Raw genomic sequence first — 27,038 nt, 5'->3', positions numbered from 1 at the left:
AGCCAAAAATAAAAACATGCAAAAACAACAACAAAAAAAATGGCCATTTCCCCAAGCACCAAAAAAGGGTGAGGTAAGGAAAGGGGAAAGGGACGGAAACAAGGAGAAAGGGGAAAATAAAAGCTCAACATCCAAACAAAAACAATCTGAAGTAAACAACTATGAAAAAAAAAATTACAATTGTACAAGTTTGTACAGAAGCTGCAAAGCCGTCCTACCAAGCCGGTATCGGTGTGCTCAGCGAGTGCCGGGTGGTTTGCAGAGTGGGACCGAGGGGGGGGCATGGAGAACATCAATCAGCGTATATTACACAGAGGGGTGGGGTGGGGGGCAGGGTCAGCCCAAAGCTGAACAGGGTTTGTCCATCTCAACACCTTGAATGGTTTTTTTTTCCAGGGCTTGTCCACCCAGGGAGAGGGATCAGACCCTGGGGGAGAAGCTTTTTGGCAGGTGGAGGACCCCAAAGAGGAGGGAAATGCACCCTAAAATCCAGGCCTCCAGGGCAGGGATTTCAGGAAAAATGTTTTTAAAAGAGTCACTTAAAAAATAGATGCATTTCTTTAAAAAAAAGGAAAAAAAAAAATCTTAGGCCAGGGTCGCTTCTAGAAGTCTTCCCCACCACCCCAAAATTTAGCCAGAAAAGTGCTAGCCATTCCACCAAAACTGCTAGCCACACAGACATTCACACATTCGTCACTGATTTTTAAAAATATATAATATATAGAGCACGCGCACATACACCCACACAAATATATATTAGAAAAGGAAAAAAAATCCCTCCGAAAACTCAATCTATCAAAAAAAATAAATCCACAGCCGGTGCGTTTGTCCTGTGACCACGTACAGTAGAAGACAGAAATCCCTTTTGCTCCCGTAACTCCTCGCAGAGTGCTGGGGGAGCAGGGAAACACAACAGGTTTTCACAGTGGATTTGCTAGCGGAGAAGAAACCGCTCCTCCCTCCTCCCCCACAGAAGGGCTTTTTAATTTAGAGCAAGTTAGATTAAAACTAGGAAACATGTTACGAAGTCCATTATATATAGACAGAAAATGTACAACTGTCAGCAGCCCCTGTGCACGTCGTTGGGTTTTCGGGTTTGGCTGACATCTCAGGGGGCAGCCGCGGGGCTCGAAGGCAGCTCGGGACCCAAGGGTGCCAGCACGGCCTCCAAAAACGAGGGGTGTCACAGTGAGAGGTCTTACACGAGCCCGGGCTGGGAAGGGAGATGGAGCAGCGTCCTCTCCAGCTGAGAAGCTGGGGAAGGCAGACACAGCGGCTGCAGGAGGTGGTGGATGCTCTCCCTGCGTCCTCCATGCCTGAGGCAGGAGGGGAGGCTGGAGGCAGCCACCCGGGACCCACTCGTCCACCCCGTCCCCTGGGGACACAGAGCACCGTGTGCTGGGCGAGGTGCTGCGGGAAGCGCGGGTTGCCGCTTGCGTTGAGGTGGGCTCATCCAGAAATGTTTCCCCCACCACCTTCAAGGGACCGCTGTATGGAGTCGGTGAGGGGGTGGGAAGGGGATGCCAGGTCTGGTGCTGCACTGAAGGGTCAAACCAGGCGTTAAAACGGCTTCTTGTGGGAACAGCGGTGTACCCAGGGAGCTCTGGAGCCTCCTAAAAAGCTGCCCAGGAGCCTGGGGCGGAGAGCCAGGCACAGAAGGAACAGTTTGGGGACGGGGCTTTGGGCAGGGCAGACGAGTGGGAAAGCACAGCAGAATGTTTTCTCTATGCCCTCCCCAGTCAGCAAAGGGGAAGAAGGGTAAAAACTCTGTGCCTGCTGTGCCAGGAGTGATGACAGCCGGTGCCGGCTCCACTCGGGTACCGTGGGCACCATCCCCTCCCCGTGGGGGACGTGCCTGGCACCCATGGGATGCTCCTGAGCCTTGGGTTGTGGTGGCTTAGTCGGGAAGGTGTCGGCTTCAGAAGGCTCCTCCTGGGGGATTTCAGTTACGGGGCAAAGAAAAAAGAGACTGCAAGGGCGGCCAGGCCCGGAGACGCCCGTGGGTTGGGGAAATGTGATCTGTGCAAACCACCATAGACTCGAGTCCTCGTCGGCTGTGCTGCAGGGATGCCGGGTGGAGGGGACTGCAGAAGCCGTGAGCTTTGAGTTAGGAGTCTTCCCCGAGGATCTCTGTCACGAAGGAGGCCATGTCAGTCTCTTTGGTGTCGTGCAAGGTGAAGAAGGGGTGTTCCTGCCGACAAGAACCAAGACACAGTCACATCCCAGGACAAACCAGCCCAAAAGCAGTCCCCAGAGGATGTCACACAGCTGGCCAGAGGGACACCAGTGTCCTCCCCAGGCTCCCGTGGACACCATCCCTCAGCTCAAAGCTTAACGCTTCCAGGTTTGGCATTTCTGGATTTAACCCCACCCGGGCAGCTGTGCTACCATCGTCTGAGTTTGCTTGCCTAAAGCCACCAAGGACAGGACAGAGGGAGAAAGCACCTAGAAACTGACCTTAACACCCCTGAATTCAGCACGCCCTTCCAGCTTAGCTACACCCACCCCACTATGTGCCCAAAAATCACCCCCAGGTCCTGCTGTCCCATTTGGCGGGGCCCTTTATCCCAACACATTTCAGAAGTCAGACGAAGGCCAGCAGAAACGGCTCCACACTTACCATAAGTTCTAAATAGTTCATTCGCTCAGCAGGGTTCTTCCTTAAGCTAGAAGGAAGAAACACAAGAGAAAGGCTGTAGGATCTTTTTTTCCTCTTTTTTTTTTTTCCTTCCCCTCACACCCCTGCCTCTGTACGGGGTCTATGGGATGGGACCTCCACTTCCCAAGCACCACGAGTCCCTCCCTCCCTGGCCAAGCAGCTCTGAACCACGTGGTCCTGCAGAGCAGCCAGGGAAGGAACCGCAAAAAAACGAGTCAGGGTTTTGCCACGGAGGGGACAAGCGAAGCAGCACGCAGCCTTGCTCTTGCCCCCAGACCAGGGAAGGAGAGCAGAGGCTTCCCAGCAGCCGGCAGGGCTCGCTGGAGCCCTGGCACCTCCCCAAGGGGCTCAGAGCACGCCAGGAGCAGGGGACACCCCGAGGGGAGCAGCTCTCCAGCTGTGGTGCCCGCAAAACCACGGATCAGCTCTCACCCCGAGGCACCCAGACGGTGCCAGGGGTTTGTTCTCGTTTCATTGCCGCTTCGCCAGAAACCACCAAAATTTCGGCAGCGCCAACAGTGAAAGGGGAAGAGAAACCTCTGCACCTTCCAGCAGCCGGGGTGAGTCAGGCCGAGAGCAAAACCCGCTCGGGCTGCGCTTCCTGCCCTGGCCGAATGCCAGCTTGGTACATGGAGGAAGGGAGAACCGGGCTCCAAAGCCGGACAAACCCAGCCCCACGCCTCGCTCCATCCCCTGCAGACCCTTTCAAGCAGGCCAGGGGAAGCCACGAACCCTTCTGGAGACTCACCACTGCGCCGTGAAGTCCACAAACTCCTTGGAGAAGCGGTCGGCAGGCAGCTGGGGCGACGGCTCCTCCACCACTTGCTTGAGCTGCTGGAAGGGGGTGCCCCAGGACTCGTAGGGGAAGCGGAGAATGGCCAGCTCGATCTGGGGACGGGGACAGGTCAACATGAGACATCGGGGCCACCTCCACCCCACGCAGCCCGCTGCCTCAGAGGCTGCAGCAAGCTCGGATTCAGAACGAAAAACCTCTTTCCTTACAAACAGTTCTCAATTTGGGTCACGCTACCTTTTTTTTTTTTTTCCTTTTTAAATACAAAAACCCAGAGGCCAAAAATACTTCCTTTTGAGGCCTGCTCAGCAAATTAATGCATTTACAGGAAGCAGACAAAGATATGTAAAATGGGATTATTTTCAAAGATAGCAGCAGTGCACACCGTATCTGCACTGGCTTCTCACCAGAAACTGGCCTCTGGGCTTCAGGCTAGAGCTGCATGAGCACAAAAAAAAATCCATGAACCCAAAAAAAAGTGCTAGAACATCATTTAGGAAGACTGTTGCCAAGCCACTTCAGTTACTGGTCCCTAGTCAGCCCTGCTCCATCACCCGTTCCAGCAGGAAAAAGCCCACCACAGCTCCTGAGCATCTCATGCCAAGGGTCGGCTCCTGTCTGGAGATGGGCAGCAAAGCCTTCAGATCTGCCTGGCAGGGTGGGACGGGATGGGAGGAATGAGAGTTGTGCAGGGATGTGGGGCAGAGCCAGGGGCCCCCATCTGGGGAACTCAGCTCCCACTGCTGGAGAGCTGAATGAAGCCAGCAGCCCAGAAAGGCCTGGATTAGCCCTGCACCTCAACGGCCCTAAATTCAGCTGGTCTGAAATCAATCACAACCCTCCAGAAATAAATAAATAAATAAGAAAGCAGGAAGCCAGCCCAGGAGGAAGACATTAAGGGGAATCAGGTCAGGTCTCCTTTCAGCTGCAGGCTGGCAGGCTTTCAGCAAGGTCCCCTCTCCCATCCAGCACTGGAAAGGTTCAGAGATGTCGTCATTGACACAATCTCCTGTCCCACAGCTTCCTGCATCTTGGAGGAAAGCCGGAGCTGATTACATTTCCAGCCTGCTTCACAGCTGGCCAGCCAGCTCAGCTCTGCATGGCACGAGAGTACCAAGAAGAGGGGGCTTGGGTTTGGCACCTCAGACAAGACCAGCCAGGGAAGAGGGAATATTTGTCAAAAGATCTGTGCAGCACACCCAAATGCTTGGCTGCAGTGCCCAAAACAAAACCGTGACTAAGAGGGTGCAAGAAAGATTCAGGAAAATAATCTAGCCCCAGAGAGACAGTCTCCTGGAATGCAAGAGGAGCGTTCTCGGGCAGCATCCCCTTAAAGCCAACAGCTGGGATTTCCTTCGTCTTCCAGTGCCAGAAGATTTCAGCTGTTTTCTGCGACACCCATTTCTTGCAGGAGGTAGATCCACCATCCTGTGCAGCTGCGATTTTGGAACTCAAAGCATTTCCCCTTTCTGTTGGCTGCTGCAAGCCATGCACATCACCCCTTGCCAGGCAGGTGAACTCATCGTGATCCTCCTGCCAGGTGCTGCTAATACAGGAGGGGTGTGCTCGTGGGAAGGCTGCGACCCAGCCACAGAGAACCCTGCTCCTTGTAACCAGCTCTGCTGACCACACTCAGAATTCAGCCCCGTTTAGTGGGCGTCCACCCAGGGGTGGAAGCATCAGACCCCACTGCCTGCAGCAGGGTCGGAGCCCCCCAGCGCAGACCCCGTCCCACCCCCTGCATCGCAGGGCACTGGCCTCAGCCTGCTGCCTTACCATTGTGATCCCCAGACTCCAGACATCCGACTTCACGTTGTAGCCCTTCTGGTTCAGCTCAGGATTTATTCTTTCTGGCTGCAAGAGCAAAATGGAAGATATTACAACTCTGTCTCGTTTTCCCAGTACAAACCACACGCAGCTCCAAAACCCAGGCTGGGTGGATTCCCCTGGGTCATGTCCCCACGAAGGCAGGGTTTGAGGTTAGATCTACGAGCACCAATGAAAGCCACGTCTTGTTCCACACAAACCCCACAAACACTCCCCTCCAGCTCCTGAGCGTGACTCGTACCGTCCCTGCCCCGGCAGCACAAGCTGCCCACACACACCACGGATGGCAGAGGGCAATTCACACTGACTTGAGAGCATGGAATGAAACGATCCTGCCAAGAAAAGCCTCATCTTTTTCTAACCAAGAAGAGCAGCCTGTCCAACCACCACAACCAGCACCAGCCAGGCTTTTACCCTTCTGGGAATAGAAGGTGGCAAAGGAAGAGCCTGCTGCAGGATTAACACAAACAGGAGGGCTTACAGGGACAGTAATCCCCTCCTTAGAGGAGCTTGCTGGATCAGGAAGCCCAGAGCGCTCTGCAATGGTTTCTGTCTCAGGACAGAGGGGAACCCAGACTGATTTTTAAGAGCAGCCTCTTTGAGCCGAGGCCGGACGGCTCCCCACGAGCACACTTACAGCCATGTACGGTTTGCAGCCGGCGTCCATGGTCTTTGCGACCGAGTCCACCAAGTAGCCGCTGATCCCGAAGTCACACATCTTCACGTGTCCCTCCTTGTTGATGAGCACGTTGGAAGGTTTCACGTCTAAGAGAGAGAACACGAGAGAGCAGATGGGGCCTCTGCAGAGGTATCACAGAGCCTGGGACAATATATGGAGAGAGGGAACCAGGGAATGGAGACAAAACCCCACCATGCCTTTATCAAAGTAAATGTTGTTCACAGGCAGGACCATAACCCTGCCCTCCAGGCAGAGCAGGCCTGGAGATCAAAAGATCCTTAGTCAGTTGAAATAAAATGCTGAGGAGCTAATACCCAGCTCCTTAGGGGGCATTTACGTGCACAACACAGCCTTGGAAGTTCAACCCCTATCAAGTTCTCAGGACAGCTTGTCTCATGCTCGCCATGAGCTGTCCACAAAGAGCTACGTTAAGACGAAGAACAAGACCTGGGTGTTACGATTCCCATCCATGATTTTCAAGGTCTCCTTCAGCTCTCACCTTGCCAGAACTACTCAGCCAGGAAGGGTATGGGATTTTGTCCCCAGGAGCTGCCTGCAATGCATCTCTGTGCTCAGAGAGGGTCAGACATCCACAGAAGTACAGGCAGCGAGGATGTCAGTCATGATACTCAACCCTTCATCCAGAAAGGATGAAGAGAACATCATGCAAGGAGATTCATGAAAGATGCATCTCAGGAACAGGCCTTGGGCATCCAGATCTGCCCACCACAGTCCCAAGTGCCACCAGACCCCACTGCAAGCACCCCAGAAGCACACTGCACACACCTCACACAACTCATCTCAAGATTAGCACTCCAGCCACATCACACGAATCCCACCCAGCACCTACCTCTATGGATTACGGACAGTTTACTGTGCAGATGCTCCAGAGCCCGTACAATCTGGTGACAAAGAGCAGGAGAGTACTGTTAGACACACGCAGCACCAGCATTTCACTGCAAACACACCACCCATTTCTAAACGCCGCGTGCCTGAGCAGAGACCTCCGACAGGCTGCACTCAAACCCCCACGAGTGCAAAACCCAGCGTATAATTACACGTGAGGGGTGGCATGCATCACTGCAAGGCCTGGGGGGGGGGGGCACAAAAAACACTTATGAACCCAAAAGGCACTCACAGACACGGCCATTTTCCCCAAAATGTCTTCAGGGATGCTTTTCTTCTTCTCTAGTACTTTCTTGTAGAATTTATCTAGGGAGGTGTCCATGAGCTCCATGCAGATCCACACGTCACCCTGCAGATAGAGAGAAAGCAGCTGAGTGGGAATTCCCTGGAAAACCCCAGGAGCTGAAGGGAGTGGTGGGGGCAGACAAACAGACCCTGCCCCTTCCACCCAGGGCAAACCGAGCTCCCCAGGCACCTGCACGCTGCCTCCACACCAGGCAGCGATGGGCACAGACGTTCAGGAACCACCAAAACTAACTGCAACAGCCTCCCTAGGAGGCTCTCCCTGAAATCCAGCCCAGGCCACGGACAACGTGGGGACAAAAGGGACCTGCTGCATGCTGCCTGGAGGAGGCAGGAGTTTGATTTTGCCCCACCTCAAACAGCCCAGCTTGGCTGAAGAAAGCCAAGGTGACTTGAGACAGTTTTGTGCCTTCAGAGAACTCGCACAGCCCCAAGGTGCTGCACAGCCCAGCAGCTCCCTACCAGCCCAGTACCTCTCGGAAGAGGGCTCCGTAGAAGGTGACGGTGTAGAAGCAGTCGACCGTCCTCATGGAGATATCCAAGTCCATCAACAGCCTCTTCTGCTCCTGAGTGTTCACAGTCGCTCGAATCCTCTGAAAAAAATAAATAAAATAACGGTTTTGATGTAGGTGGAGTTTTGCAGCCAGTAGCACCCTCAGGAGATGCCCAGATTCCCTCTTCCAGACAGCTCCTGAAGGGATGATACCACCTAAGCCCAGGGCTCCACAACTGGATTTCAAAGCCTGCTTTGAAAGAGCCACACTGAGCTGCACAGGGACACCAGAGGCTGCCGAACCCAGCATGCCTCAAGCCTCCCGCACCTCTCTGTCCCCATTTTGTCACGAGCAGCTTCAGAGCCTCTCTGCTGCCCTGGAGCTGCACGTCCCAGCCTCCAGCCCTCTGGCAGGCAGCTCAACTCACCTTCACGGCCATGATGGTGCCGCTCTGCGCGTGCCGGACTTTCTCCACCACTCCGTAAGCCCCACGGCCCAGCTCCGAAATCGTCACCAGGTCATCAGCTTCCACCTCGAAGTTCTTTAGGGAGAGAGGTAAAAAAAAAAACAATAAAGAAATCAGACATGGGCATGCTTATCACCAAAGGCAAAACTCAAAGCTTGCATCTCTCTCACGCAGAGCGTTCCCAAATGATGGTGCCTACAGGATTCCAGCAGCTCTAGGCACCAGGCTCAGAGGAGATGGATGTATTTTTCACTCCGTTGAGCCCCAGACCCACTAGGGCTCATTGAATCCCCCCTCTGAAGCTACAGATCAGGAGTTTGATCCTTTCAGCCAGGGCATGCTGCCCCTGAAAAGGGCCCCAGCAGTTGGTGCCTGTCTGCCTGCTCGGGACGACCGCCCCGAGGGTATTTCTGCGGTGAACAACCCGCAGGGTTTCAGCAGCTCCCCTGCCAGCACAGGCATCAGGATGGGCACCAGATCCCCGAGCCCAGTGGGGGATCCCTGCCTGCCACCGTGTGACCACAAGCACATCCATGTGTCCGGCAACACCCGGCTTGAGCAAAGCTGCTCTTAGACAGGGTGGTACACGCCACAGCCCGATTCCCAGCATCGGGCAGCTCAGATTGTGCCTGCTTTCAACACCTCGTCCCGCCACCAGAAAGCGGCCAGCAAGGCACGACGTGAGCTAGCACCAAGGGAAGAGCTCAGGCGAGTGCAATTACATAGGCTTCATTTCAAGCTGGAAAAAGACAAACCCCCCAGTGTTCGGGCCGCCGAGTGCGGCAGGGAGCGAACGAGTCTGTGCGCAACCCCCAGACAAGTTTCCCCGAACACCCTGTAATTGCCTGCGCTGCTGGGCAGGGCATAAACTGCTCGAGTGAGCCACGGGCTATTTTTGGAGGCTGCATTCATCGCTCCTAATAAGTTACAGACCTCCTTTCAACCAGGAGGAACTTCAGCCAGCCTGCGAGTCTTCCTCCGGTCCCGGGGAAGAAAAATAATACCAGGATGCCCAACTGACCCAGCAGCCACAAAGGGTGGGAAAAGCGTACGCCGCGTCGGAAACACCGCCCGCGAGCTACGCCCAGGGCAGAAGGGAAGCGGCGCGCCGTGCTGGGGGGCCAAAATGGGAGCTGGGGCCGCCGGGCTGGTGGCTAGCCAGCTCCCCCGCCACGGTGGCCACGGGGCGGCCAGCAGCGAGCAGCGCCGCCGGCCCCGTTTATGCGAGCCAGATGTGGCTGGCAGGCGGCCGAGGCAGGGAGCAGGAGAGGGCTGGGGTTGAGCTCAGCGGTGAGATATGCGCTGCCTGGCACGGGAAGGTGCCAGCCCTGTCCTGGGCAGGGCGGTGGGTGCAGGGGAGAGGAGGGCAGGGATTTGGGGGACCCTGACCCCCCCCCCCCCCCAAGTCCTGCTGGCCTGGGCAGAGACATGGTAAGGCTCGCTGCTCCTGCAGCAGCCTGCAGGAAGGATCTCGTGGTGCTTTTCAGGACACGTGTTGTGCAGTTGTTCCAGGTTATTGTTGTGGGTTTTTTTTTTCCCCCTGGCATTTACCCACAGGCTTCCTCAGAAGCTGGCACTTCCCGACACACTCCAGGAACCAGGACAGCCCTGCCCAGGGGCAGAGGCGATGCACCAAGAGAATCAGCATCCCCCCTCACCCCCTGCCCTGCAGAGAGGCAGGACACCACCTGCACAGATCAGGTGGACACAAGGTTGTCCTCCACCCTGTGACCCAAACCTTCTTCCTCCATCCCCCATCGTGTCACTCCAGCACCCAAAGCAGAGCCCTCCTGCCAACACCAGAGCCACCAGAGCAGGCAGAGCACGGCTGCCGAATCCCTTGCAGAAAGGCACTGCAGGGACAGCAGCCAGCACGGAGAGCTGTCCCCACGCTGCTGCGCCCTGCCAGCGCACACGCTGTGCCCAGGCTGCCACAGGGAGCCTCTCTCCCCGAGCTATTAATACACATAACAACAGCTAGAAAACAACAAGGGCTCTGGGGCTGTGCCCTGGACCCAGCCCAAGCGGCCTGCTCTTCCCTTCCGTCCTAGCTCTCCCCAAACCCTGAAGCCTTGCACTGAGGGGCCCCGATGGAGCCCACCGAGCGACCTGCCCAGCCTGGGGGGGGTAAGCAGCTAGGCGCAGGGCTGACCCGAGGCACCACCCTGTATTTTTAGCTCACTTGCAAACAGCCTTCTGCAGCCCCAGGGGAGCCCGTAACAAGAGAATGAAATAAAAGAGCAGCAGTGGCTATTTCTAGCAGCGCTTTTTTTTAATCAGGTCTCTCCAATTGGAAGAAGCAAAAAGAAACCGCATCAGCACGTACTTTATCTCCGATGGTGATGAACGTCCTGGAGTCCAGGTTCCTCGGGGGCCTGCAAGGAAAGAGAGAGAGTCAGAGGAAAGCACAGCTCCGCGGTCCCCCTTCTGCAGGGCCAGGTTTCGCGTTCCTTCAAGCGCCTTCAACCACAGCTTTCCACCGTGCCTTGTAGTTACGGGCTCGGATCAGCCCCCTCCGAACGCTCGCAAACGCTTTCATCGTGCGAACGCCACCCACAAAGCATTTGCTGAAGGCAGCCAGCGAGAACCCCGGGGAGTCAGTGAGGTGAGGCGTGCATCGAACCCAGCAGGCTACGAAACCATCCCCGCTCAGGAGGCGAGCCCAAGGAACCCCGACTGATCAGATGAGGTGTTTCTGTGGCAGAGCGGCTCAGCTGTCATGTTTTGACAGGCAGGTGGTGTAACAGGACAGCCACGTAGCCCGAAACACACGCCTAGGGAACAACAGGTAATTCCTCACCAGTGAGTCATTTGTGTACACTTGACGGCCTGTTCCAGGCAGCCTGGCATGCGGAGCAGCCAGCGTTTCACAGTGTCACGCTTTGCACAACACCACGCTGGCAAAAAGCCTTCCTTTACGGCTTTTTTCCCATCGTTGCCCACTTCCCACTACTGGTAGCAGGGTGCTTTTGGAGCAGGCATTAGACTTTTGTCCTCCGTGCTTCGCTTCTGTGCTTTCCCCAGCTGTGACCTTGTCGGATTGGAAACTGAGCAATTTGTTTTAGCCTCCTGTTTAGCTCCCATCAGGGCAATGCAGCGAGCTCCAGCTTCAAGGAAGTGCTCAGGCTCGTGGCAAAAGCCTTGCACTGCGCAAATATTTGCATTGCGCCTCGAAAAGTGCGGAGAAAAGGAATCACAGGCACCTGGCACCAGCCTTTACAGGAGTGCTCTGGGAGTGCAAGCACCCTGCAGGCTCCAGGCTGACACCTTCGCCAGGGGAAATTCAGAGAGATGCAGCCACAGGGGAAGGAGGTGGCTGCTGCGTGCATGCCAGGCTGCACGGCACTAGGGGGGGACTTCCTCAGCTCCCCCGCTGGCAGACCTGCCCTATCTGGGCTTTTAGGGAGTGATATTTCCTCTCTGAGGATTTCACTGCTCTCCCAGAGCTGTCAAGGGTCTCTGGAGAGGGCTCCTGGCACAAGCAGGGCTCAGCAGAGGAGAAGCAGCCCAAAGTGTTTTGGAAGAGCATCACAGAGCAGGAATTTCAGCTGCCTGCTTTTCATCAAACCGCACTTACGTTGTGTTGGCAACGGGCTGCTTGATGGGGACACATGTTATCCTCAGCTCCCGCTTCTTCTTGCTTTTCACTGGAAGAGAAGAGGCACACGTGAGCAACTGGCATTTTTAGTTTTCTTCCTCCAAGCATCCTCCTACCCACAGCCACCCGGCCCGGGGGTGCACCGACAGAAACTGTTTTCCTGGTTTGTGTTTCGTTCACCTTGCAATGCTCCTCAGCCATCCCCGAAGTGCCTGTTACCCCCCCGGGGCCCTTGTTGGTTCCTCTGCTTTGGGGGTTTTAATTGCTGGCATTTAGGGGATGGGTTGGAGCTGCTGTTCCTGCTGGGCGCTTACCTGGTTTGTGCGGCTCCAAGGATCCCTTGGAATCTGGAAGAGAGCAGAGAGACCCGGGGTCAGTTTTTGTGCTCCAGAGCAGCAGGCACAAAGCGTACACTCCTTATGAACGATCTGAGGAACACGCCGACAGGACAGAGGGGTGCTGGCACCCAGCCCCATCCCGGGTTGACCAGCCACAAGAGGTCCCCATGCCACCGGCCGTGCGCAGGGCCCCGGTGCTCCGCTGCCCCTGCGCTCCCCACCAGGCCCCAGGCTCTCGGCCAGGCCATTTTGAGATGCACGGAGCCATTTCTCAGGGTGTTCGCAGCCCCACGGAGCCTGCTGCACATGGGAAGGGATGGGACAGACCCAGCACGGCTGCAGAAGCAGGCAGGGAAGCGGCCAGGCCAGCTCTGCTCCACGCTGACAGCAGGACAGAGGCCACCAGGCCGCAAGGAAGCCAAGCGGTAACCAACTCCCACCCCAAAAGGGGACACCCCCATGTGCCACCAAGGAAAACCAGCACAAAACTGGGCAGGAGGTGGCTGTCTCAGCACTGCCAAACACAAATCCAGGCCCAGTCTGCATGGGCTGAGACCTGGGAGAAGGCCAGGCCCATCAGGAGCAGCCCTCAGGATGCTCTCCTGCCCAGCTCCAAGCAGCACGAGGAGATAACGTCACCCCCAAAAGGCACCGGGGATCTGATGGCCCCAGGGGCTGCCAGGTAGGTCACACACTAGCAGACAAAGCCACAGGGACAAGAGACAACCCGTATAAAGGTCCAGCGTGCAGCTGGGACTGCAGCACGACCAGCCTGGTGCCCACCCCAGGACACGAGGCTCTCCCAGGGATGCTCAGGGACCACACGGCCACAGCGGGTTGTGCACTTTCTGCCAGGAGGGGGAATTAGGAACCATCCAGCTTCAGAGCGTGTGATCCCCCCTGGACGGAGACTGAAATGGGACAGAGCTGCAGAGACAGCCAGAGCCCTGCTTTGCTGCCCCCATCCCCTGCAGGGACAAGGGGCTGCGGTGGTCTGCAGCTGAAGGTGCCTCTAACTGGGGAGCTGCACGAGCAGCAGCCCTGCGAGGTGGGCTCCGAGCACGGGGCAGGCACCTCCCGGCTCCTCGTGGCCTTGGGCAGGCTCCCTGCCATCAGGAACGGCTCCTGGGACAAAGTCCAGCGATTCCAACGCTGCTGGGAAAGGGAGGGGAGAGGCGAGGAGCTGGGACCTGGGCAGGAAGGAGGGGAGATGCTCCCGGCCGCATCCTGCCCTGCTGGGGAAGGCAGCATCACCGGTGGGCAGCTGCAGCCCGGCTGCTCTGCGCCAAACCCATCCCGCTGGGCTGGAAATGGGCCCTGGAGAGCTGAGCCTGTCCTGGCAGTGATGGGGTTTGATCACTGGTTCACAAACCTGCGAGGTTTCCCTTCCCAACCCCACACCCGGCCAGGCTGGCAGAGGGAGCTATAAATATCCCCGTGTGCCCACTGCGGACACTGCAAAACACCTGGTTGAGCAACGCCGGGAGCAAACAGAAAACGGAGCCAAACGAGAGATGCCATCCCCGTGTTCAGGCACCGCCTTCCCTCCCTGCAGCCAGCCCCAGGGCCAAAGCCTGGGGGGCTGCAGCACCCTCCTGCAACCAGGGGTGGGAGAGCCCAGGGGGCACACGCTCCCATCCCACCCAGGGTGCTGGATTTAGCAGACGGCTCAGGGACTCAGGCAGCGGTCCAGGGATGCTGCTGAACACCCACCAGGCTAGCCCTGCACCTCCTGCTCAGCCGCAACACCCCAGGACAGGGTGAACCAAACACCTGCAATGCCACAGCTGCTCCCCCAGCCACCTCCTGCCCGGCGGAGGGCGCAGCCACCAGCCAGACCTTCCCAAAAAACCCTGAAACCCACACACACACACACCGCGTCCCGGCTGGTATTTTGCTTAATCTGTTTGCTCTCCTTCTCCCCAATTGCCATAGTAACCCCAGCAGGAGCACAATGCTCCCTCTGTGCAGCCCGCTCCCCTGACAGCGCCGCTCGCAGCGCGCTGACTCACGCGGCAGGAGCGGGGGTCCGCCGGCCAGCCGGCCCCGAGGCTGCAGGGTCAGCCCTTCCGCAGCCCCAGGAGCTGGCAGGAGGAGCGGCGGGGTCGGGAAGCAACACAGAGCCTTGTGCCCGCAGCGGGATTGGAGAGCACGGGTGGAAGGGTCGGCGTGGGATGGGGAGATCCCCGCTGCAAAGCCCCCCGCGCGCCACGCAGGGGAAACACGTCGCGTCTCCGTGCATCGGTTGTACCCCATAAAACAGAACCGGGGAGCCACAGAGCGCTCACACCCTGCTGCAAGGAGGGCTCTGTGCACCAGCCCCTCTCCCCAGCAGCCCCAAAGCACTGCCCCGCACTTCCCAGTGTCACTGTGTTGTGAGCTGGCAACAATCCCCTTCCCCCTGGTTGTGCCCAGCCCCTGAAAACATTCCCTAGCTCCAGAAAGCACCGATGACACCAGGCTCTGCCCGGGCTGCTCCCGGGGATGGAAAACCCAGCTCAGCCCATGCCTGCAGGAGTAAAAATCACACGGGACACTGCCCCCGCAGCCGGGGGAGCCGAGGCGGGGATGGGGTTTGCCTCTTCCTGCCCTCCCAGTGTTTGCCAGGCACCAAACTCTCCGGCATCCTGCACACCTCCGGGGGAAGCGCTGGCAGCATTTCTCCTGCTGCTCGCAGCCACAGAAGCAGCACGGGTCCGGCCGTGCAGGGGTGGAGCAGGCAGGAGCCACTTCCTCTTGAGCACAGCCCAGAAATAATTAATTTTTTAAAAAAATGAATAAAATAAATAATAAGAAAGAGGCAAACGGTCCTGTCCTGAAGCTCTGCACACCCACAGCCTGCTCGGGGCGGACAGATGGTGGCCATGGGGGACCAGAGCCCAGCACCTCTGTCCCCAGCACGCTGCCCAGTGTCACCCCCAAAGCCGGTGGCAGCCCCAGAGCAGGACGCCCGGTGCCAGAGGAACAAACGGGCAGTGGGACGAGCACGGCACGACCTTGCAATTCAATCCCTTCTGCCCTGAGCAGGTCCCGGGGCAGCATCTGCTGCCGGCCCCCGCAGGCGGCTGCTCTCAGCTCCGTGTCACCTGCCAGGTTCTCAGCAGCTTTCCCCCCAATTTGGGACCCCACGGGAGAGCTGCTGGGGACAGGGGGATGCTTTCTGTCACCTGCAAGGCCTGGAAGTGCTCCAGCTTGCCGGGGCATGGGGCTCTTGCAAGAGAGCTGTGCAGGCACAGAGCCTGCAACTGCTCCCTGGTGCTCATGGTGACCTCAGATCACTTCCAGAGCAGCCAAATGGGGACGGGGCAACCTGGGGGCACGGCCCCATTACCCCCAGCCCTGTTACCCCCAGCCCGAGCCCAAAGCACGTCCTGGGGCACACAGCACCGTGCATGCACCCGGCCTGGGCAAAACTGAGCTGACCGAAGTTCCTAGCGCAGCCGAGCTCGTAACCCACGTGACGCCGCAGGCACGTAACTGCATCCTTTATGCTAAGAAAGGCACCATTTCCTCCTAAAGAAAGAAAAAAAAAGTAGCTTTTTTTTTCCCCCCCTCATGCTACAGTCTGCACCAGCCCAGACCGGACACATTCATTTCCTGGAACTGCTCGATTCAACGCCGAAATCCTCCTCCTCGCCGCCACCGTCCCACTGCACCTCTCCCCGGGAGGTTTGTCCTTCCCACTCCGCCGGCGTGGGTGGAGAGAAGCGAACAGGACAAGCTAAAGAACTGCAAATAAAGCTATTTGCCTGAGCTGACCTTTGAAATCAAACCTCTCCGAGCCTCCCCAGCGCTCCAGGTGAAGTCCTGGAACACGGACGGACCTGCCGGGCACAGGGGGCTGCACGGTGGGGTTAGTGCTGGGGAAAGAGTTTTGGGTGCCCCCCAGTTCCCCCTCGAGCTGCAAACAGGAGGCAAACACCGCTGGGGAAAGCGTTTTGGGTGCCCCCCAGTTCCCCTCGACCTGCAGACGGGAGCCAAATGCTGCAGAAAAGGCACAGGGCTGAAGGGTGGGTCCCAGCCTGGCTGCAAAGGAAGGGCCAAAAGAAAAAAAAAGGATCCCCAAGGGAAAAATAAAAATAAAAAAATAGAGGCAGGGTGCAACAAAGCAGAGGGGAATTTGGCTGCTTTGGTCACGGGAGTGGAAAAAGCTCCCTGTGCAAGCGGAAAAGCGGCGCTCAACCTGCCGAGAGCCATCACTCATCAGCCTGCAGAGGGGCTCCTGCAAGCCACCGCCGCCCTGCGCCCGGCACTTCTGCAAAAAGAGAAAGAGAAAAACCCGAGCGGGCCGGACAAGAAGCCCCCGCTGGCTGCAACGGGCGTGCAAGGGCTGCTGGAAAGCCCTGGGAACACCACCAGAACGGGGACAGGCTCCTTCCTGGAGCTCTGCTGGATTTCTGCTAAGATGCCAGCGCTCCAACCCCGTGCAAAACATGCAAGTTTCCAGAGCTTTAAAAATAGATCCCGAGCTGCACATGCAGAACCCCCCTCCTGAGCAGGCAGGGAGAAGGAAAAACTCCACGGACGGACCCCAGGAAAGTTCCACCGTCCCCTTTTAGCACCGCAATCGGCCGTTCGGTCGCCCCCGGCACGTGCTTTGGAAATTGCAACACCCACCTTGCTTCTTGTCCATGGTTTCCCAGAAATGCAGAACAGAAACGGCACGCCTGGCGGAAGGGAGGGATGGGGGAGCCGGAGGAGGGAGGGAGGGAAAAAACAGCCCGAGGGATCCGCCGCGGGGCCCTTTTGGCGAGCGCCACGGCTTATCCCCGGCGGGGCTGCATGCTCGGAAGGCTCCGGCAGCCCCCCGACGCCGTGCGGGGTTCCCGCTGCGTGCCGGGGGTCCGCGAGCCGGCGAGCGGCCGAGGAAGGCTGGGGGAGACGGCGACGGCAGCGCCGCGTCCCCGCATGGGCAGCTGCTGAGGTTGGCCGGTCTCAGCTCGGGTTACACTTGAAAGCTCAACAGTTGTAAAAAAAAAACTGCAGCGGGCGAAATAACCGCTGACGTCAACAGGAAGCTGGGGGGGAGCCAGCGCCGGGAGCCAGAGAGGCGCAGGGCTTCTGCGGCGCATCCCGGGGGGACGCCTCTGCTGCTGGAGGGTTCAGCCATCGGAGCCCAGCTCGCCTCTGCCATCTCGATCCCCTTCCCCAGGATAAAAACCCAACGGTGCAAGGCTCTTGGGCAGCGCTGCCATGGGCTGGATGGGCTCCATGGGGGGGGAGCAGCAGCGCTCCTGCCTTTCTGAGCCCCCCCCACCCCGGCGCAGAGCTTTGCACGGCGATGCCCGCGGCCCCGTGCGGAAGCAGCGCACAAAAACACCGGGGCACGGGGGATGTAAGAGCTCGGGGGGGGCTCAAACACACAGCCCCGAGCGCCCACGCTCAGCCCTTTGGCACCCAGGGAGTGCCGGGCGGCGCGAGGTCGGGTTTCTTCGCGCTGCAGGTGCCCCGCTAATTGCTTAGCCACTGACAACCATTACCACAACAAATAGTGCAAATATTGTTCCATGACAATACCCGCACGGAGCTCGGCGGCTATTCCAGGGTGACAACCGAGTCGGCATCTCCGCTGGCAGGGTACGAGCTGCCGCGTGGATTCGGCTGGTAAATAGCAAGGGAGAACGACGGAGGTGGGGAAAAATCATCCCTTGCTCCGCCAACACGTGCGAGAACCGGGGCAGAGCAGCGCTGCCCCAACACCACCCAGGCAGAAGGCAGCGCCGACGTCCCTGACCGAAGCCACACGGGCTGCAGCTTTGTTTCCAACTTCCCTGGCAGCCTGGAGGGGGGATGCTGTACCAGCTCCTTCACCTTCCCCTCATTGCAGAAAACATGCCTCCGCTTTGCTCCCGAGCTGCTCCCCGACCCGCGGGCTGCGCCGCCCCGCACACATTTGCAGGCAGAAAAGTCAGAGGTCGAGGTAAACGCGCATACCAAGCTAATGAGCGGCTCTAATTTTAAATAGTGTTTATACAAGCCCCAGAAGGACTGCGGAAGATATTTTCCACGGGAGCATTTCCACTCCCGGGGTATAGTTTCAAGCCGAGCTCATCGGCGCAGAAAGGATGCTGACACAAGAGCTGCCCCGCGCTGTCCCCCGGCTCGGCAGCAACGTCCCCGTCCCATACGGGGGATGCTCCAAGGATCCCTACAGCCCCTCGTGGAGCCCGTGCTGCCTCGGCGCATCCCACGTGCTGGGAAATGCCATTTTTTGGGAGCCAGCCCCATCGTTTTGCAGCTCCCGGGGCCTCCGGCCCCGCTGCCGGGCTCTGAGCGGCCAAACCTCGCGCGCCGGGCAGCTGCCGCCGCTCCCTGCCAGGCTTCAATGAGGGGAAGAGCACACCCTTAAAAACAGCAATGAGCTCAAGCAGCAGCCTGCCAGCACCGAGCCCTCTCCCCCACCCTTCCCCTGCCCACCCGCGGCCTCTCCGAGGGCTGGATGAGACCGGGGGCACCGGGGGGATGCACCGGGCTGGCAGCGGGGACCCAGGTCCCAGCAAAACCCCGTGGGCAGGACCACAGCCCCGGTCCTGACCGGAAAACTCTGTGACACCTCTGCTTTTAAGCAAAACCTTTGAACAAAATCAATAGCAAAGGGATCAGGGTCACCTTTCTGCTCCCATCACTCCAGCAGAGCGGCATGGTCCTGGCTGGGCAATGCCAAGAGCGATGCAAGGAGAGCACCGCGAGCAGCCGGTACCCCAAAACAGGGAGGGGTTTGGGGACGGGGACATCAGCTGAAGTCACCACGGCGGGGACATCCCGGCTGCCAGCCCTGGGCTGCCAGGCACGCCCCAGCTCCGTGCGGCGGCCAGATAAGGCCCCAGCCGGCCAGCCCGCTCGCCCTGCCACGGCTTCAGGAGGATGTCACCGCCCAGTTACGCTCCAGTTGGATTTTTAGGCTACCTGCATCACCCCAAGGGACTTGGAGGGGATGGGGGGAAGAAAAAAAACAACCACGTTTGATTTTGTGCTCTGTTCCCGGACGGCAGCTTGCTGCCCTGCAACACGGGGGCTCCGCAGACAGGCTCCGCGCTGGGAAACCCACGGGAGCACAGCCCAGGCTGCCCTCGGGGAGCGTCAGAGCAGCGGCCAGCTGGCAGCGGCACCGTGGCGTTATCGGACACGCTGCGCGATGCCAACAGCTGCGCAGCTGTACAGCTAAAACCTCTGCCCGCAGCCGCAGGGCACCTCCTTGGAGCAGGCACGGGGCCGGGCAGAGCATCCTGCAGGGCTGCACGCTCGCATCCATCGCTCGGGCTGGATTTCCCCCCCCCCCCCCCAAAAAAAAAAGCAGCGGCAGAGGCTACACCTGCTCAGAGCTCGCCGTGCTGCTCTGCTGCTCTGGTTTCTGAGCCCATCCTACCTGGAGCGGTGCAATTTCAGGTACCTCCAGCTGGCCACAAAACTGTGACGTTGGTAAAAGGGCAAATTATTGCCTCATTCCGCTTTTAACATGAGTCTTAATGACTAAAAATAAATAAATAGAATTAAAAATCACTTCTTTAGTGTCCTGCCATCCTCCCTCCAATTTATTTCGGGCGGGGAAAGGGGCATTTCATCCTGGCGAGTGACGTACGCGGGTACCCGCTCTGAAGGTGGAATTTGTGGGGGAAAAAGTAATAATTAATAATAACAATCAGGAAGTGCTCAATGTCTGCAGCTGCCTGCTCCAGGAGGGGGGGCAGAAGGAAAGGGAGCAGCTGGAGAGGTGGCACCGGGTGATGCCACCCGCGGGGACTGGGAGCTGGCACCCGCGGTCACAGCTCCCCGCTGAGTCAGGACCAGGTGCACGCAGCTCACACGAGGGCTGTTGGCTGGCTGCAGGTGCTGCAAACTCAGCTCGGGGTCTGTGAGTCAGAACGGGTCCGTCTGACCGTCCGTCACCACCAGCAGCTCGATGGAGGCAGGGCTGGGAGCACCACAACACCCAGATGCGGCTCTCCGGTGCCCAAACCCGCGCTCCACCTGAAGCCGCATGGGGATTTCTGCCTCAACAGCCTCATCTGCTGCCTTTAACCACGTTTCTCCCCCGATTACATCCGTGCACACACTTTTCCAAGCTGATAAGGAGCAAACCGGGGTGCAAAGAGGCAAAACCAACCCCGTGATGGGGGAACCGGGCAAGATCCTCAGTCTTTGGCGAGGCGAGAGGGTGGAAGGCGCCGCAGACAGCAGGACCCGCAGCCTCTGCTCCCTCTGCCCCAGCCCTACCCGACACCACCGGGGACAGACTGCCATCCACCTCCCACCCCACGTCCAGCTGCTTGCTGCCTGAGGCCAGCCCCAGCCTCTCACCGCCTCAGGAAGTTACAATTTTATATTAAAAGAAGCGCAGCACGCTTGCTAAGCTCCACATTTTGCAGAAGTCGCCCGCAACCGTTTCTCCTTCGCTCCTCCGAACTCCCCCCCTGTAAAGCATCCCCCCCGCGGGCTCTCGGCAGCTCCACGCCACGAAAACCCCTCCGCGTGCCCCGCATTCGCCCAGCACCCACAGGGCATCTCTGGCTGGTGCCCGGCCGGGGCAGCGTTTCCCCACCGCAGCCCCACGTGGCAGCCCCGGCGCAGGAAGGGCACAGCCTCGCTCGCCTGCTTCCGTTTCGCTGGGTTTTATTGATTTTTTTTTGCTGCGCGCTCCTCGCTCCCTGCTCGGGAATCCACCTATTCACACCGTGTCTCAACGTTTCCGAGGCTGGGTGGAAATGAGCCCTGCAGGTTTTTGCTCACAGAGCCGGTTTGAGACGTCCCGGGAAGGCAGCAGGCTCCGCAGAGGCTGTCCCGACACATCCGGCTCACGTCCCGGGTCAGGAGCACGCAGTGACTCAGTGCCGCCCAGCCTGCGGCTCGCAGCTTTTCCTGGGGCACGCTCGGGGCTTCCAAGAATCATTTCCATTTAAAAACAACAAGAAAAAAAAAGAAAAATCCCCTTTTAGCCCCAAAGGGCGAGGCTCAAAGCGGCGTTTTGGGGGAGAAGAGGGCGGCGCGCTGCGGGGCAGCACGCGAAACGGAGCGGAGAGGAGCTGGAAGGAGAGGTGCAAAAGGTGAAACCTGCTCGAGATAAGGGCAGCACGCGCGCTGGCTGCCGGCCCCGCGGCTGCCACACACGGCTTCCCTCGCCGAGCTGTGCCCGTAAAACCCCACGGGGAAACCCACGGTTACCGAACGCGAAATTCTTTGGGGAGCCAAAAATTCAGGGCAAAGCGTTGCAGCAGCCTGGGATGTACGCGGAGAGGAGACGTCACGGACGGGAGAGGTGCCGGAGGAAAAGCTGAGTCGCCCCCCGGTTTCTCGGCGAAGCTCACGCGAGGCTGGTGAAGAACTTGGATTAAAAGGCACCCACAATTTCTAGAGGTGCCCCCTGCAGCCACCACTTTGCTCTTGTTGCCCAGGCATCTTCCACCAAGCCAGGCCGAATTAATACCTGCAAAAAGCTTCTGGTGGGCACAGGAGGGTGGCCCAACCCCAGCCGTCCGCCTGCTCCCGCTGCTCACCATCAGCCCGCTGGTGCTCAGAGCCAAAGCCAAGCGGAACAGGCTGCAGAGGCTTTTCTGGGGATTTTTGGGGTGTAAGCGCGGGGTTTTACAGACAGGTGTGGAACGTGGCTGGGTCTGCCACCTCGCTGCTCCTTTACGAGGTGCTCGGGACGAAGCAAAGAGCAGCCCAGCAGCAGAGCAGCACCAGGTCCGTTCATTTTCGCCCGGAGCGCAATTTGGCAGCACTTCAGGAGAGAAACCAAGCAGCCCGTGGCAGCAGGGGATTTTTAACTCTGCAGAGCAGCTTTCTTAAAAAGCCTCGCTGCCGAACACATCCGGCTCAGAAAGAGCCACGCCACTTCCAGGGACGAGCTGCACGGGGCAGCCCTCACCCGTCCTCTCCTGTCCGAGCACGGCCAGCCTCCCCTTCCCCAGCACAGCAAGATCTCTGTCCTACGGCAGGGAATGCCTCCCCCACGCACTTCATTTGCTCTTTGCTACCTTGAATGGGAAAAAAACGGTGCTACTGGGCTGCACGCAGCAGGAGATGGCACCTGCTCGGGCTGCAGGGTGCCTCCAGCTGCTACGAGCAGGAAGGGTGGCCAAGGCAGGGGGGCTTTCCTGCAAGATTTGGGCTAAGAGGGAATTTTTACATACAGGACTGCAGTACCCAACCGACCCGCGAGCACAGACGCGCCAAACCTTCCTAGGTAACGCCGTGCACCCCCAATAGCCCCCAGCCCACCCCGTGCGTTTGGGATCCATCAGCTGCACTGCCACCCGCCAAGCATCCTCCCTTCCCATCCCTGATCTGCACAAGGTCGTGCACCACGGATCCGACACGCTCCAGGTCAGGGAGGAGCAGGGGACCCCCAGGACGAGCCCCCCACGTCCCCAAAGCAGCAGCAGCAAGCTCCCTGCTTCCAGATCCGGCCGCGCTGGTTGCAAACCATTTTCCGAGCAGAGCACACGTCCGCCCGCGGCCCCGGCAGGAAGCGGCGCCGGTGTCACAACCGCCCCGGGGGCAGAAGCGCTCGGCTGGTGCACTGCTGCCCTTGCCGAGCACTCCGACCTGCAACTGCAGCACGTGGAGAAGGAAAGGGGGCACAGCCCGAGCCGGGGACACGCTGCCCCCAGCTAATTGCACCCCCTATTTTGCCCTCTCCCCGCTGAGCGCCTCTGAAGAGGCACCAGCAGGACCCAACGCTAGCCGGGGATTTTGTTGGCTGGCAATCTGCGACCTGTGGCCGAACAAAAAGCAGTAATTAAAAAAAGCTTTACCTTTCCTAACACACACCAAACGTCCGGCACTACCGCGGCAGGAGAGCAGCCCGCAGCCAGGGTCGAATGCTGCTGCTCCCGGGGGGGATGGATGCGGGACACAGGCACCAGGCTCAGCCCCACGCAGCGTTAGCGGGTGCCAGCACCAAACCACAGCGCGGGTTAGCAGCCTCTGATGGGAAACGGCTTGTGCCGAAAGGAGGCTTCCTCCCTTCCAAAAGGAGGATTTTTTGCATTATTATTTTTGGTGGCGGTGTAGGGGGCAGGAAGGGTGGATGCTCCGCAAACGATTTCTGGCAAGTTTTGTCTCCTCCTCATCCTGCCTCCTCTCCCACTCGTGTGATGTTTTTAAAGGACATTTATCCTTTTTAAAATAAAAATAAGCATTTCACTTGAGAGGACGCAAATCTGGCTTAGAGCACGGGACAGACCCCCTTCAGCAGTGACCTTGCTGCAGCCTGGAGGGGACAGATCCCCCCCGGCTCCTCCTCTTCCATGCTGGCAGCTCCCAGAGGAGCCGGTGACAGCCAGGCCACCGCCTTCCCCTGCTCACGGGGGGCTGCTCTTCCTGCCCCTGGGCTTCGGTAAGCCAAAGTCACGGAGCCAGGGACCAAAGGGAGCAGGGACACGTGGGGATGCTGCTGTGCGCTGCACCCCTGGCAGCAACGTGCCGAGCTCCTGGCTGGCTCCAGCTGAGCACGATGCTCTCCATCGTCCCTTCCACCCTTAAGAGCCACAGATCCAAATATTTCATTTTGCCCTGCACACGCGGGTAATCGCTTCCTATCGCTGCTGGAGGGCAGGATGGGACCCAGCTCACCCCCCTGCAGGACATAAGGCAGCACCAAGAAGACCCAGGCCCGCTTTGTGCCGGTGTGGTACCCATGGCCGTGCCCAGCTGTTTTGGGGACAGACACTCAGATGGGGATAAAAAGGCCATGAGGAGATGGGGCATCTCCCAAGCTGGGAAAAAAGACCAGGAACTTCCAGTTCCCACCGTAAAAAAATCCTCTCTGCCGTCTTAAAATCCCTGGCTAGGACTCGACCTGCACTGCAGAGTTCTGTCAGCAAGCAGCTGTGGGTAAATGGAGCTCCACACGTACCCACAAGCAGTCCTGAGTCACGTCCGTAAAACCCCAAAGTTTTTCTGGTCGAGTAAAATTACCCCCAGACAACACAAGTTCCTCTCCTGGCTCTCCCCCCCAGTGAGCGGCCCGCCACCGTTAGCCCAGTGAAAGCAATCCTCCATCAAAAGCCCCACGTCCTCGGCCCCAAAGTCACCGGGACCCGACACCCGGGCACCCATGGAGAAGCCCCGCAGGGCACACACGGATTCCCTCTGGCAGGGACCAGCCTCGGGGCCAGGTCTGAGCTCAAAGGCCCGGGGAATGAAAGCAGCCGCCTTCCAGAGGGGTGGTAGCGGCTGACAAGCAGGAGAGCAGCCTTCAGGGGCTGCCGAAGCACAGCTCAGGGTTTATCACCTCCAGCGTGGCACAAAACAGAAGCCCGGCTCCGCGGGTTCGGAGCTGCGAGCCCCCACGCTGGCCACGCACGGAGGGCACCGGCCGCGTTGCCAGCCCCGGGGAAACACAACCACGGGGCGGTGACGGGCAGCGGATCCCAACCAGGCACCTGCCAAGCCCGTGGGATCCTCCTGGAGGAAAATCTCTCGGCCGAAGGGAAGGACGTGCTCTAGAAGCGTGCCCACGTGCTGCGATCGCGGCGCCCCTCACAGAGCTCTCCAAACGGGCACCGGCACAGCGCCACGGCTCCACGCACAATTCCTTCCCGTCCTGCCACCACGCTGGGAAAAGGCAGCTGGAGGGAGCGCTGGGGACCTGGGGCAAGCAGCAAATATATAAACATACCGGTAACCAAACATGCAAAATAAGCTTTTGCATATTCAGGTAGCCATCAGGCTCGACGGCGCGAGATAACGCAGAACCAGCGGGCGAGGGTTTCCCACGCACACACACCTCACCCCGCGAGGTAATTCGGATCAACCCGGCAGCGGGAAGAGGAAGAAAGGCGAAATCCTCCCTAAGCTTCCCTAATCCCCACCAGGTGTTTATCTCGGAAGCTATGTTTAGCACCGCGCGGGGAAAAGGCTCCGGCCCGGCACCATTCCTATCCCGCGTGTCACGGGCGGCCACGCGCATCCCCAAAAACTCCGGAGGCAGGAGACAGCCCCGTGACTAAGCCAAGGTGACGGCAGCCGAGTTTTTGCACGCATCAGTCACGGGCACGGCCAACCTGCGAGCCACGAGGCAGCGGTCTCCATTCATTGCCCCCATCACCTCCGGCAGGGAAAGCAGCCAGCGGGAGCGCGAAGCCACCTGAATCTCCCGGGATAAATTCCGGGCTGGAGCCAGCAGAAGCACAAAAGCCGCCTGAATCTCCCAGGTTAAATTCCAGGTTTCAGCCAGCAGGAGCCCAAAGCCACCTGAATTTCCTGGGATAAATTCCAGGCTACTTCCAGCAGGAGCCCAAAGCCACCTGAATCTCCCAGGATAAATTTCGGGCTGCAGCCCGCTCTCAGCCCACCAGCCCCCCCCCCGGAGCAGCACACAAACCCTCCGCAGGAGCCGGCACGTTTCAGGCAGAACCCAAACGGAGCCAAGTCTCAGCAACCAGCAGGGCACGAGAAGAGGACGTGAGAACACACGCCCGGCACCACGACCCCACGAGCGAAGCAGCCCCTCCAAAACCCTCCCGGGCAGGCTGCGGGAGCTCACCTCGGCTCTCCATCCAGGCAGCCGGGCCACGCGGGACCCAGGCGAGGTGTGGGCACGGCGGGGCTCCCGCAGCCTTTTTATGAGCCCCGTTGCAGCCCCGCAGCAGCAGCCGGGGCAGGCGGGAGGCATGCGCTCGTACCCGTGAGTCAGCAAGCTCCGCTCGGCGCACCGTCAATCGCCGCTGATTCACCCCCCGCTTACACAGCAAACAGGAAACTCAGGTCCACATTCCCTCCGTTTAAGACACGGATCATTTAGAGGGGGGAAAAAAAAATAAAAAGAAACCCCCCCAAAAAAATAAAAAAGTCACGCCGAGGTGCGTTCATCTGCTCACATGGCTCCTGACTTCGAGTTTCCAGCGCATCACCGCCGCGGGAGGAAAGCCCCGCGAGGTTCACGCCGGCGGCACGAGCTCCGTGGACGGGTCCCCGCCGGCCTCGGGGACGTGGCAGCACTGCCTGCCCCGTGCCGGGGGGCACCGCCGGGTCCCACGGTGGCACTGCCACCCACGGTGCCACCCACGGCCGCGGCCCCACACACGGGGGGCTCCCCCGGGACCCCCTTGGGCTGCCCCAAGCACGCACTGCACTCGCTGAGCCACCGCGGGCAGCATTGAGAGAGAGGCGATTTGGGGCCGTTTCCTCCAGAATAGGGTCAGCTTGTTGCTGCTTTTAGTATTTCTTTTTTTCCAGCTCTATCAAACTCACCTTTTTTTATATATTTGATTATCACCGTGCTGCACGCACAGAGCACTTTACCCCCCCGCCGCCCCACTATGGCCCCACGACCCCTAAAACCCCTTTTTGGGGTTTGGGGATTTTTTTTTCCCAGCTGGACCAAACTCACTCTTTTTTTAAAAAAAAATGATCACCGTGCTGCACGCACAGGATATTTCCCCCCCTTCCCCCCCCCCCCCCCCCCGCTGCCCCCCGATGGCCCCACGACCCCCTACCACCCCTTTTTGGGGTTTTAGGATTTTTTTTTCCCCACTTGGACCAAACTCACTCTTTTTTTAAAAAAAAAAGATATCACCATGCTGCACGCACGGGGCACTTCACCACTTCTCCCCCCGGTGCTCCCCTACACCCCCTGCCCCCCCTACGCCCCCCGACGCCCCCCCCCCCCCCCCTGCACCCCCTTATTTCCCCCTTTACACCCCCTCACTCCCCCCGACCCCACCGCCTCCCAGCCGGGCTGTGCCCACCGAACGGCGTGGGCTGCCTGCAGCCCGGGACCGGAGGAAAAGGGCAGGGGGGTCCGGGGGGGGTCCCCGTATCCCTCCCGCAGCCCCCCCGGTCCCGGTCCCGCTCCTACCTCTGGGCACGGACATGGCTGGCGGCGGCCCCGCAGCGCCCGGGCAGAGCGCGGCGCCCGGCGGAGTCCGGCCCAGCGAGGCGGGCGGCGGAGGAAGAACAGCGAAGGGCAGGGCCCGGCGGACGGAATCCCGCCCCCTCGCCTGCCGGAGCCCCGCTCTGATTGGGCGAGA

At 59.2% G+C, this 27,038-nt stretch overlaps 1 protein-coding gene across 4 annotated transcripts; it reads right to left on the bottom strand.

Annotated features, from left to right (window-relative positions):
* Positions 1-1,448: 1,448 nt before the first annotated feature.
* MAP2K3 (mitogen-activated protein kinase kinase 3) lies at positions 1,449-27,038 on the bottom strand. Of its 4 annotated transcripts, XM_035339783.1 has the most exons (14): positions 25,887-25,931; positions 25,553-25,748; positions 12,040-12,072; positions 11,705-11,774; positions 10,454-10,502; positions 8,089-8,202; positions 7,641-7,760; positions 7,097-7,213; positions 6,809-6,860; positions 5,917-6,044; positions 5,229-5,306; positions 3,408-3,547; positions 2,621-2,666; positions 1,449-2,191 (listed from the first exon to the last, which is right to left on the bottom strand). In XM_035339783.1, the coding sequence occupies exons 1-14, from the start codon at positions 25,914-25,916 to the stop codon at positions 2,108-2,110; spliced, it is 1,257 nt and encodes a 418-aa protein (XP_035195674.1). In that variant the 5' UTR covers positions 25,917-25,931; the 3' UTR covers positions 1,449-2,107. The 4 variants fall into 4 exon arrangements, with proteins under 4 accessions (XP_035195674.1, XP_035195676.1, XP_035195677.1 ...); XM_035339785.1 differs by lacking the exons at positions 25,553-25,748; positions 25,887-25,931 and adding an exon at positions 26,867-27,038; XM_035339786.1 differs by lacking the exons at positions 25,553-25,748; positions 25,887-25,931 and adding an exon at positions 16,681-17,035.

This window comes from Oxyura jamaicensis, chromosome 14, assembly GCF_011077185.1.
Source record: "Oxyura jamaicensis isolate SHBP4307 breed ruddy duck chromosome 14, BPBGC_Ojam_1.0, whole genome shotgun sequence".
Taxonomy (NCBI): Eukaryota; Metazoa; Chordata; class Aves; order Anseriformes; family Anatidae; genus Oxyura; species Oxyura jamaicensis.
Note: the sequence above shows the minus strand (reverse complement) of the source record. Positions and strands in the feature narration are given on the sequence as shown.